At 27.0% G+C, this 12500-nt stretch overlaps 2 protein-coding genes across 3 annotated transcripts in view; both read right to left on the bottom strand.

Annotated features, from left to right (window-relative positions):
* Positions 1-11808, bottom strand: part of LOC136071810 (large ribosomal subunit protein bL27-like) — a 13700-nt gene extending 1892 nt beyond the window's left edge. For both annotated transcript variants that reach the window (XM_065797203.1, XM_065797204.1), the window contains exons 1-3: positions 11681-11808; positions 6630-6749; positions 4114-4181 (exon numbers count right to left, since the gene is read on the bottom strand). In XM_065797203.1, the coding sequence (XP_065653275.1) occupies positions 4114-4181; positions 6630-6749; positions 11681-11762 (270 nt within the window). In that variant the 5' untranslated portion in view covers positions 11763-11808. The remainder of the gene's footprint in view (positions 1-4113; positions 4182-6629; positions 6750-11680) is intronic.
* Positions 11809-12138: 330 nt separating this feature from the next.
* LOC136080485 (uncharacterized) overlaps positions 12139-12500 on the bottom strand; it is a 2851-nt gene continuing 2489 nt past the window's right edge. The window contains exon 2 of the mRNA XM_065797202.1: positions 12139-12500. This exon is cut by the window's right edge and continues 1302 nt beyond it. The gene's annotated coding sequence lies outside the window, so the exon portion shown is untranslated.

Raw genomic sequence — 12500 nt, 5'->3', positions numbered from 1 at the left:
TTTTGCTTTTTGAGCAACGATGGCAGTGTCATACGTTTTTCAAAACTTTAATTTTCTGGAATGCAGCAATAGTCTAGTTGACCTTATCTGGTTGTTTTTTTTGCGAGTGTTCTTTTAATCTTGAATGTTCTCTAGCCTCATTTGACAACACAACGTTACACACAAGACAAAACAGCCGTAACTCATTAGTGATATATGACACAAATCCAGTGTAGGTAATGCTTTTGCTTCTTTGTAGGTTGGACACGTAAGTGGTTTCATTAGATTTTAATGCTAAAAAATGCTAAAAATGCTTAAAAATAATTCCTGGAATACCCATATAAAAAACGAAAAAAAAATTTTTTTAAAACAGAAAAACTATGAGAAAGGCAAATATTTTTTTATATGATGACCATTAAAAAGTTTGGAAGGCTAGTTTGAGGAATTAAACTAATCTTTACAGATTAGTGTTGTTTTGAAACAAATTTGTTAAAATTTGATAAAAATAATTGTAGGCACAAAAAAAAAGTCTCTATCAGATGAATTATTCTCTAAGAGGAGAATAATTCATAGAAGAGCAGTGAAAACCGTTTTTTGGACTGTGTCATAAATTAAGATCTTATTTAAATTATAATTTAGTGTTACAAGTATTGTTATTTTAAAAAATTACTTCTTTATAAGGATAGAATTATTCAAGAACTATTTTCTTGTAAATGTCTCCATCATTTTAATAGTTTTTAATTAACAATATTTCTACATATGTTAAGTGGATTGTTATCCAATATAAATTAAGGTTAAGTTTAGTGAATTGCCACAATACTAAATCAGGCAAAGATTCATGATGAAAAGCAAAAGTTTTTGTACTTCTTTTGCTTGCTTTGTCTGAAAAATGTTTAAGACAGATTACTGCTTTCTAAGCAGATCGAACATGCAAACTGTACAAGATCAGGATCAATATCAGTGATATCAGTGGGTACCATAAGTTGCCTAATCTGCAAATAGGTCATTTAAAGCAACAAGAAAATCATCCTTTTCAAGAGCAAACATGCTTCAGCCCTTTAGGAAAAGGGCTGTGGCATTTGCACCACAAATGCTTGCAAATAAAGTTAAGGAAAACATTTGTACTTAAGCAGCAAAAGATCCCAAAAAAATTGCATCTCGAGATATTTTCTATAAAGAATTATCTCTGGAAGAAACTATTCAACTTGCTAAAACATCCACCATTGATACTATGTTAAGAGATAAAACCAGCTCACTGCCACAACAACCTATCACTTAATAGACTAGCAAAGACACGAAGTCTTGAGACAAATTTTTGTTGCAGAATGAGAAGATTTGCCAAAAACTCTCTCCAATATTGAACATATCTATTCGCTGTATAATGTAAATAGAGTTTAACTAATTTTAACTCGTAAAATTAAAGTTGTAAATATAATTTGCAACTTTCAAACCCAATCAAGTATGTGATCTTGCACATGGTGTGATGTCAAATCCAGGTGTGATGTCAAATCCAAGTGTGTTTCAAGATCAGCTTTGGTAACACTAGACTTGATCAAATCTAGCCTCAAATCTTTTCAAAACTGAATGTTGCTAATGCAAAGATGTTTGACAAAGTCATTCAAAAGGCAATCATCAGCAGGCTTGACAATGTTCTGATTTAGAAATCATCCTACAGATAGAAGTACATCTCCTTTTAGGAGTTACCAATCATCTTTTCAAGATCCTTAAAACTGCTTGAATAGACACTGTTAAGTGGCCAGCTGCCCTCCACATTTAACTGAGGCCATATCATGAGGGTTTGTTTGGAAGGAGGCTTCTTAAAAATTTGGATGTGCTGCAGCAACTTGTTGATACAAACAATGATTTCCAACAATGTTCACATTATTGAAGCATTTAAAAGTTTCAATTTAGTTATCAAGGCATGCTTTGGAATTATCTTTTAGGCAGATTTCACTGAAAAAATTTAAAACTTCAAAAGATGTTACTTAATGTTAACTGGTGCAAGCAAAAAAAACCAAAATTCACACAGTCTTCTACCACATCATGGATTTCATTAGTCAGAAAGGATCCCTCTTGGGGCCATATAGTGAACAAGCTTTTGAAACTCCTCAAGCTTTTATTAACATTGGTCAAGGTAATCATCCAGAGTACAAAAAAAAATTAATGCACTGTATAATAACCATGATCATCTTCATCATCTGATCATCATCAGTCATCATTGAAGAATAGCTAACATAATTTGAGTTATGATAAGAAAGCAGAAATTATAGTTAACGGTTTATAATGAACATTTTTACCATCTTTATACTTTAATGCTATCAGTTTAAAAACTCTGACCTTTGAAATTACATTTAAAAATAGTATTGTAGAGTATTTGTACTAAAATACTCTACAATATGTAAAAATATAAAAATATATATTAAGCTACTTATTTATCAATTCTTTTGTAGAGAAAATCAAAGAACATGTCTTAAAATGTAATCAGATGCTATTTGATGGTAATAATTTACAATGTAAAAAATAGGGTTTAAGTACTTATTTTTTTTACTTAACTTTGAAAGTAAATAAATTTAAGAAGGTTTTAAGACTCAATAAAAAAATTTTTAACAGAGACTTTATATATTTTACCAACTTGTAGTCCTTTGACAAGGTTTTATACAATTTTTTAGCATTTTTTTGCATTTTGGTAGTAGTTTATATATTAGGAAATGCTGATATATTCCTATATAAATAAGTGGTGTTCTTGGATCAGCTTTGTTGGCATTAAGGATTTATAATAACTATGAGATCTATGGAATAAATGACCAAATGAAAATGATAAGGATTATAGTTATAATCATAGTAGGAAAATAATCTTAAGGATTACTTTTTTTAAAAAATCAAGATTATTACTTATTCAACTGAAAAAATGGTAAAACATGTTAAAATAAAAAATTTTCGTATAAAAATATTAACATTCATTAACTTTAACTATATATATATATATATATATATATATATATATATATATATATATATATATATATATATATATATATATATATATATATATATATACATATATATATATATATATATATATATATATATATATATATATATATATATTGTTATTCAACTCCTCAAGGCCGATAAAGCCATTATAGATGAGGAGGCTACTTAATACGGGTTATAACCCTCTATCAACTCTATAACTCCGAAACACGAACCTTGACAAACAAGGCCGCTGCGCGGAGAAACAAGTTGAGCACGGTACTACCAGGGACGTGGTGGGGATCAAACTATATATATATATATATATATATATATATATATAAATATATATTATATACATGTATATATATATATATATATTATATATATATATATATATATATATTATATATATAAATTCTCTCCACTTTGAAATTTCATGGTATAATCACTTAGCATTCAAATATTATGACCATATAAAGTTTGAACCCCTTAAATTTGAGGGGGTTACAAATTTTATATGATAATAAATATTACTCTTACTTGGTTGTCTTTAATTATAAATAAAATGTAATCTTTATGTTGTTGTTTTTTTTTTAAATTAATTTAGAAGACCAGAAAAAGTTTATAAAATTAAAAAAAAAATTTTTAATTGAAAGATTGCCTACCCAAACCAAAACCCTCAGTCAATGTAGCAGCACTACTAACATGTTTCACCTATTTGTTAGTCGATATAACAACGCTCTTCACATGTTCTACCAATTTCTCAGTCAATGTAGCAGCACTCCTTGCAATGTTCTATATATTTCTCAGTTGATGTATGTTTGAAAACAACAAAAAAAAAAACATAGTCACAAATCAACAAATAACAGTAAGCTTAGAAGGTACTTATTTATTTTATCCTTAGTATATCAAGTCTATTTTTTTTATATTTAAGTATATCAACAAGTTTATTAATTTTTAGAATATCTAAGAATTTATATAGAATTTTCACACATTGCAGACACCATGAAGTTTTTTCAGCAATTTGCTATGAATAAAAAGTTTTTTTTAGGGAAGCTTTTACTAACTTTTTGAATGTTTTATTTACGAATATTTATATTATTTTTTAAATAATCTTTTCTCTTGAACATTTTTACTATTTTGACTTAAAAAACTTACATTTCTACCCGGATGCATTCGAAATCCTTTTTGACGAAATAATATTTGACCAGGCTGAACTAACTGATCTAAAACCAATATAAATATAAAAAAATAAATATAGAACCAGGCTGAACTTTATAAATATAAAAATATAGAACCAGGCTGAACTTTATAAATATATATATATAGAACCAGGCTGAACTTTATAAATATATAAAAGCAAAATAATGATTAAGTATGCTGTGATTAACTTCTGGATTTTTTAAAAAGGGTGGTAAGTATTATTTCAGATGAATTGTACTCAGTATTATATAAATTATACAAACCCTTAAATTATTTCCCTTATAGCATAAACTTTTAATAGAATTAACATTTAATTGAAGAAAAAAGAAAACTCATATGATGTTGAACAAATTAGGCAACCACAATATAAACCCACAATATAAACAGCTAAAAAGTCTTGTTTTATTTTTGTATTTATTTCATCAAGTCTATTTCCAGAATTGTTTAAAATCTTACACAGAAAACTTGAGCTTTCAGAAATTCTGAAAAAAAACTTTTTTTCTCCCCACCCCCGTATACCACATCCCTGGTAGTACCGCGCTCAACTTGTTTCTCCGCGTAGCGGCCTTGTTCCTCAAGGTTCGTGTTTCGGAGTTATAGAGTTGAGAGAGGGTTGTAACCACTATTAAGTAGCCTCCTCGCCTGTAGTGGCCTTCTCGGCCTTGAGGAGGTGAATAACAAAAAAAAAAAAAAAAAAAAAAAAAAAAATCTTCTAATCTTAGTACCTAGTACTAGTAGTCTTAAGGAACGTTTATAAGGAAAGCGAGCTGGCTTGTTTGCCGAGCTAGCCCATTTATTGAGCTAGCCCATTCTTGATGTCATCATTATTTTAACTTAATTTTATTTTGCGTTTATATGAACAAATGATCTAACTCAGATGGCGGGATCTTACTGTTTTATCAGCATCAAAGTTAAGGTTTTTATAAAGCAAGAATGCTTTATAAAAACCTCAACTTTGATGACAAAAAAGTTGGTTTATATAGAGAAGTTCGCTTTTTTATGGCAGAACTCTATAATAAAGATGAAGAATTATTATGTTTATACATATAAAACTTGATCTTGATAACTTGAATAAGATCTGTTTGCAATTTAACAGGTCATCTTCAACATAAGAATTAGTCTTGTATGAATAGCCTCTAGATTTAAGGCGACCAATAGGTACTGATCTGAGCATGTTGTTGAAAATTAGCTCTGCATTATTTGAACAATGTTTGTATTCTTTCTTACAGAACGGTAGTAATGGTAGGCTGGATCACCAATAAGATAATTAGGTACCATCTCTGCTTTTTTTATTGGCTTTTAAAATTTTGAGGAAGAACAGTATTTCTTAACTTTATATTTATTGTTGAACTTGCAAACACTTTAGCATTGTGCACACTAGGCTACATGCACTCAACATCCATAAAATAGTCTTTGTAGTCACACACAGCTTGAACATTTAGAGAGAATTATTGCTTATAGAAAAAAAAATTGTGAGTTAATTAGTGGACAAAAAATAAGAATATGGATGCCATCAATGCCATCAAAGGTATGTGTCATTCCAAACTTACTTTCAAACTCTGAAACTTTATTTCGCATTTTAGTTTGATTTCTTGGAAGAAATAGATATTTTGGTCCAATATACTTTGATATTGTCTTATAAATTGAAACTATAATGGCAGAAGCAGTGCTTATAGCAATTCCAAAAGTGTTTGCAGTCATTCCCAAAGATTTAGTATCTTTCAAGTAGTACAAAGTAATTGCTACCTTTTTATCTGCTGATGAAGCTCTCGAGTTAAGCGAAAGAGGATCAGGAGATAAATAAGGAGTTAACTCTAAAACCAAATCCACGAAAAGAAAATGTGTAAGCATAAAATTTTTTTTCCACGCATTACTGGGAGCTACATCAGTTATTATGTTTTGCCACCATATTTCAGTTTGGTCATTTTTAAACCAGTAGCTACGATTTTTTTTTTTTCAGGCGTTTTACTCTTGCTTGTTTCATCTTATGAAGTGATCTTGAAGATTTACGTAAAAGAATGTCGAAAAAATGATCAAAATTAAATTTGTGAAGCTTATACGACACTATTAAGTTTTTAAGTTGCATTATTTGTGTTATAACACAAGTTAAACAAATTGTTAAAATACAATGTACTTTATTGTGCACAGCCGCCATTTTTGGTAAAGAGGCCAGCCCAGCTACAAAAAGTAAGGCTGACCTCTATATCAGTTGTTTTTTTTTGCACAAAAGTTGACATATTCATATAAACGCAATTTTAAAACTGGCTCATTTTCCAGGCTAGCTCGTCAAAAAGTCAGCTCGCTTCCCATATAAACAGCCTTTAAGTACCATTCGTCTTTCAGAAGAGTTTTTACTTTACATTTAATTCTTTGATTATTATTTGCTAAAAAAAAAATTTAAAAATCACCAGCAACAACAATAGCTAGGTATAAAAACTAAAAAAGAACTAAATAAAAATATAAGAGTATACCAAATAAAAACTTTGGGCCGTAACGTTTGCCTTTACGTTTTCTGTTATGATTCTGCTGACGACACGAACCTGCAGTTTTTTTAGCAGCACCTCGTACTTGACATACTAATGGATTGGCATCTATAAAAAATAAAATTGATTCAAGAAACTTATTTAAGTAAATTGGATTTAACACAACATTTGTAAAATTATTTTTAAATTATATTAATTTATTATTTATTATATATATATATATATATATATATATATATATATAAATTTATATTACTTAAACAATATAAATAGTTATAAAAATTTAACAATTCAGCATATAAATGCATATAAGATATAATAATATAATATAACATGTATATTATATATTTGATATATATCATAAAATTTAATAAATAAATATAACATAAATAGTTATATAAATTTAACAATACAGCATATAAATGCATATAAAATATAATATTATAATATAACATATATATTATATATCATAAAATTTAATAAATAAATATAACATAAATAGTTATATAAATTTAACAATTCAACATATAAATGCATATAAAATATAATATTATAATATAACATGTATATTATATATCATAAAATTTAATAAATAAATATAACATAATACAATTAAATCATTTGACATTTTTAGCAATACAATGACATTTTTTTAGACTCAATTGTAATAAATGTCAATGATATATGATAATTAATTATTTCTATTACTGTTATTTTACTGTTTTATCTGTGCTTAAACAAACTTTCATTGATCCCTGTTGAAAAAAATGCAACTAGTTAAACATATTTCTTAATTAGTTAACATATTTATAATCATCATTACTATATAAAAAGATCATTACAATCTATTGATTGTCATATTTCCAATAAACAAATATCTTGTTTTTACTTATTACTGTGTTAAAATATTTTCCCCATTGTTAATATCTTCACTTCCCTTTTGCTAGACTATAACTAAGTAGCTAAACTGACCTTCTAATATTTTCCACATCTTGTTCTTTGAGTCAATCAAACCTTTGGGTTTGATTGACTCAAAGAAAAAGAAATTATAACACTCAAATTTTTGAAAAACATGTTTTTGGTGTAAAACTTTGAAACTCAAAATTTTAATATTTTAATTCAATACCTTTTCAGAAAATTATTTATCAATAATCCTTACTTAAGAAATTCTATAGAGAAATATGATTATATTATCTTAAAGATTAATACCAAAAAATGTGTTCCTAAAAAGGTGTTCTTAAAAACGTGTTCTTATATAATGGTAATCAAATAATAATCATCTTATCAGGATTGGAAAATCCAGATGAATCACAATCTACGATGAGATAACTGATTATTTTAGCTGTTTTTGCTTTATTATTCTTTATTATGAATTTTTTATTGTGTATTTTCTTTTGTATTTGTATATTGTATTTTTAATTATGAATAAATTGTGCTTTTTATTCTGAATAAATTGTGTTTTTTACTATGAATAAATAGTGTTTTGTAAATCATGCATGGAGTGTTGCTACATCGACTATCTTATAGCTTGACTCGCAACGGAGTGTTGCTGCATCGACTATCTTATAGCCTGACTCGCAACGGAGTGCTGTTACATCGACTGAGGGTTTGGTAGAGACAGGCAGTCTATCAAGTAATTAAAAAAAAGGAGTTTTTTTTTTGTTACTTGAGAGACTGCCTGCCCTAACCAAACCCTCAGTCGATGTAACAGCACTCCCTTGCAAGTCAGGCTATAGGATAGTCGATGCAGCAACACTCCGTTGCGAGTCAGGCTATAAGATAGTCGATGTAGCAACAAACTGTGCATGATTTACAGTAAAAAAAAGAAAAAGAAAAACATTTTATTAAAAACAAACAAAAATAAAAACATTGTTTATATTATTAAAAACATAGAGAATGTTTTAAAAACATTAAGAATGTTTTTAAAAACATTCTGGTCAATTAAATTTGTGTTTTTGCGGGTTTTTTAAAAAACGATGAACTTGTAATTAAAATAATGGTTTTAACTTTCTGACAACACGCAAATGTTGGACAAAAGTCAAAAGTAATTAAAAGTGAAATATTTATTGGCAGAAGAATCATTTTTTCCTTCCGTACTCCCAAATGCAACAATCTAAAGAACTATATATATATATATATATATATATATATATATACATATATATATATATGCGGTAGTGGTGTAGTGGTAAAGCGCTTGCTTCATAAGTGAGGGGTTCCGAGTTCGATCCCCACCACGTTCCTGGTAGTACCCCGCTCAACTTGTTTCTCCGCGCAGCGGCCATGTTTCTCAAGATTCTTGTTTCAGAGTTATAGAGTTGAGAGAGGGTTGCAACCACTATTAAGTAGCCTCCTCATCTGTAGTGGCCTTCTCAGCCTTGAGGAGGTAAAAAACAAAAACAATTATATATATATATACATACATATATATATATATATATATATATATACATATATATATATATATATATATATATATATATATATATATATATATATATATGTATATATATATATATATATATAAAAGGAGCTAATCTTGGAAAAAACTTCAGCACGCAGACAACCCCCCCCCCGCCGGCATTCGGTTGAAAATTGCAGAAATGCGACCAAATAAGGTGCTTTTCCAGGAAAAAAACAATATTTGCAGTAAAAAAAAAAAAAAAGGTCCTCAATTTTAAATTTAGGCAATACCCAAATCAGCGCCCAAATATGGTTGAAAACGGACTAGAATAGCCCCTAATATATATATGATATATATGTGTGTGTGTGTATTTATATATATATATATATATATATATATATATATATATATATATATATATATATATATATATATATATATATATAGATCAATAGTATATATATATACTATTGATCTATATATTACGCCAACACGTATGTGTTGGCGTAAGAATCACTTTTTTCCTTCCGCTCTTCCTAAAGCCAACAAACTATAGATCTATATATATATATATATATATATATATATATATATATATATATATATATATATATATATATATATATATATATATATATATAAAGAACCCTTAGATGTTGTCCGAAAGTTTTTTCCATATTTTGTTGACGAAAAGTAAAAATTAAAATTCAAGACCGCAATTTTTTTTTTTAATAATGATAAACTGCCTGCCCCAACCAAACCCTCAGTCGATGAAGCAGCACTCCCTTGCGGGTCAGGCTATTTGTCAGTCGATGTAGCAACACTCCCTTGCGAGTCAGGCTATTTGTCAGTCGATGTAGCAGCACTCCCTTGCGAGTCAGGCTATTTGTCAGTTGATGTAGCAGCACTCCCTTGCGAGTCAGGCTATAAGATAGTCGATGTAGCAACACTCCGCGCATGATTTACAGTAAAAAAAATAAAAATAAAAATATTTTAATAAAAAAAATAAAAATAAAAACATTTTATTATAAAAAATAAAAATAAAAACATTGTTTATTTTGTTAAAAACATTCACAATGTTTTAAAAACATTCAGAATGTTTTTAAAAACATTCCGGTCAATTAAATTTGCGTTTTTGTGGTTTTTTTATATAACAATTAATTTGTAATTAAATTAATGGTTTTTACTTTCGTCCAACACGGAAATGTTGGACGAAAGTTAAAAGTAATTAAAAGTGACGTATATGTTGGCATAAGAATCACTTTTTTCCTTCCGCTCTTCCCAAAGCCAACAAACTATAGATCTATATATATATATATATATATATATATATATATATATATATATATATATATATATATATATATATATATATATATATATATATATAAATATATATATATATATATATATATATATATATATATATATATATATATATATATATATATAAATATATATATATATATATAGATATATATATATACATATATATATATATATATATATATATATATATATATATATATATAAATAAATATATATATATATATATATATATATATATATATATATATATATATATATATATATATATGTATATGTATATGTATGTATATATATATATATATATATGTATGTATATCTATACATATATATTAGCGGTTTATTTATCCAAAATATAAAAAAATAAAATAAAAATATTGTAGCAAAATTGTTTGTAGCAGAAGGGCTTCCAAATGAGAGGTTTTAAAGTTATGATTTTAAATAATTTATATGTTAGGAGCATAGGCTGTAATCGTTTTAAAAATTGTCAAATGAGGCTGGCAACATCCAGCATCTGGAATGATATAAATAATAAAAATTAGTGCAGTCATCAAATATACTCTGAATAAACTATATAAAACCTACAATATTAAATACTACCTATGAACTAGTGTGACTAAATACAGGGTATTTAGTCACAGAGTAACATAAAAAGAGCTGAATTGGGACAGCAAGGTGAATAGGGGAAAAAAACAGAGAACTATATTGGATGTTTACCAAGTGAAAGGGACAGGTAGAGGATCAGAGGAACATTTTTTCTATTAATTATGAGTCATCGATCCATATAATTGTAAACATTTTGACTTGGACACAACATTACCTAGTGATGCTAATCTAGGCAAAGACAGTAAAGAACAACCTGAGAATACTAGCAGTAGTGAGACTATAGAGATAAAAAACAATGATGATAGAACTCATTAAACAGTGGTTTGTCTTTAACTTGAGGAAAAACCTGTGAGACCTAACTCCATATTTTGCAGAACACAGAAATGTTTTCAACTTCATTAAATAAAACTGGAAATAAAAATAGATTAGTATACATTTGTGCAAAATAATCTCTTTGAACATTTTATTATTTTAGCTTTTTTTATTATGTTTGATAAATCTGCATTGATAAGTTAAGATAATTATCTATGTTGGTTGCAATATATATTTTAAACTTATATTAAATATCGCATATTAAAAAGCAAAAACATGGGGGTTATTACTTGAAAAATGTACAATAGAACAAATTACAATATTGAAAGCTATAATTTTATTCTTTTGCCACTACTTTTGATATAATTAAAAAAAAAATTATTTTACTTACTTATTGTTGGGATTAATGCAGCAAAAGACCCAGATAAATTTTTACCATAAATAGAAGACAGCTGTTTCAACACAAAAAACATATCTAATATCTAAAAACAAACAAAATTGAATGAAGTCATAAGAAAGTACTTTGAGATTATGTATTTTTTTAACACCAAATAGGCTTGGGTAATATTATATCTAAAAACATAAATTCTTCATCTGTGAGAGCCAAGGCCTTCTTAAACAGGCCGCGACAGCTCATTTTCCGTAAAATTAGCAAAGGCCGACTTTTTTACGGTTAAAATTATTTTTTATCTTTGCTTTTGTAAACAAACTTCAGAATCAATTAAAGAGCTTTATTAGGACAAAACATTTAAATTAAATTTCGGAAGTAATTATTGTAGGAATTTTTTTTACATTTATAAATAAGTTAATTACAATAAAAATATAAAGAGTTTAGCTAAAAATGACTCATTTTTATAACTATATGTTTATTGTAGCTGTTTAACACTTGTAATACAAAAAATAAATTTTTTGATAAAAATAAACAAATATATTAACTTTATTTTATTAAAATTATTTTGACTTTTTTGACTCAAAGTATTTTATTTTGAAGTTGAAAGTTTTGCTTGTTTTATTAAACATTCCTTTCCAAAATCTTCAGAGTGTTTTTTACAATAATTGTTTAAAAAAATGTTTGCTAAAATGCAGCAAACTTTTTTAACACTTCGAACAAGCAATTTAAATTTACTATTGCAATTAATAAAAATGTCAATTAATCCTCTCTTGCACAACAATGGTGAAACTTTATTCACAAGTGTCACTTCAAATATAAA

This window comes from Hydra vulgaris, chromosome 05 (genome assembly GCF_038396675.1).
Source record: "Hydra vulgaris chromosome 05, alternate assembly HydraT2T_AEP".
Classification (NCBI taxonomy): Eukaryota; Metazoa; Cnidaria; class Hydrozoa; order Anthoathecata; family Hydridae; genus Hydra; species Hydra vulgaris.
This window is presented reverse-complemented; position numbering and strand designations above follow the sequence as displayed.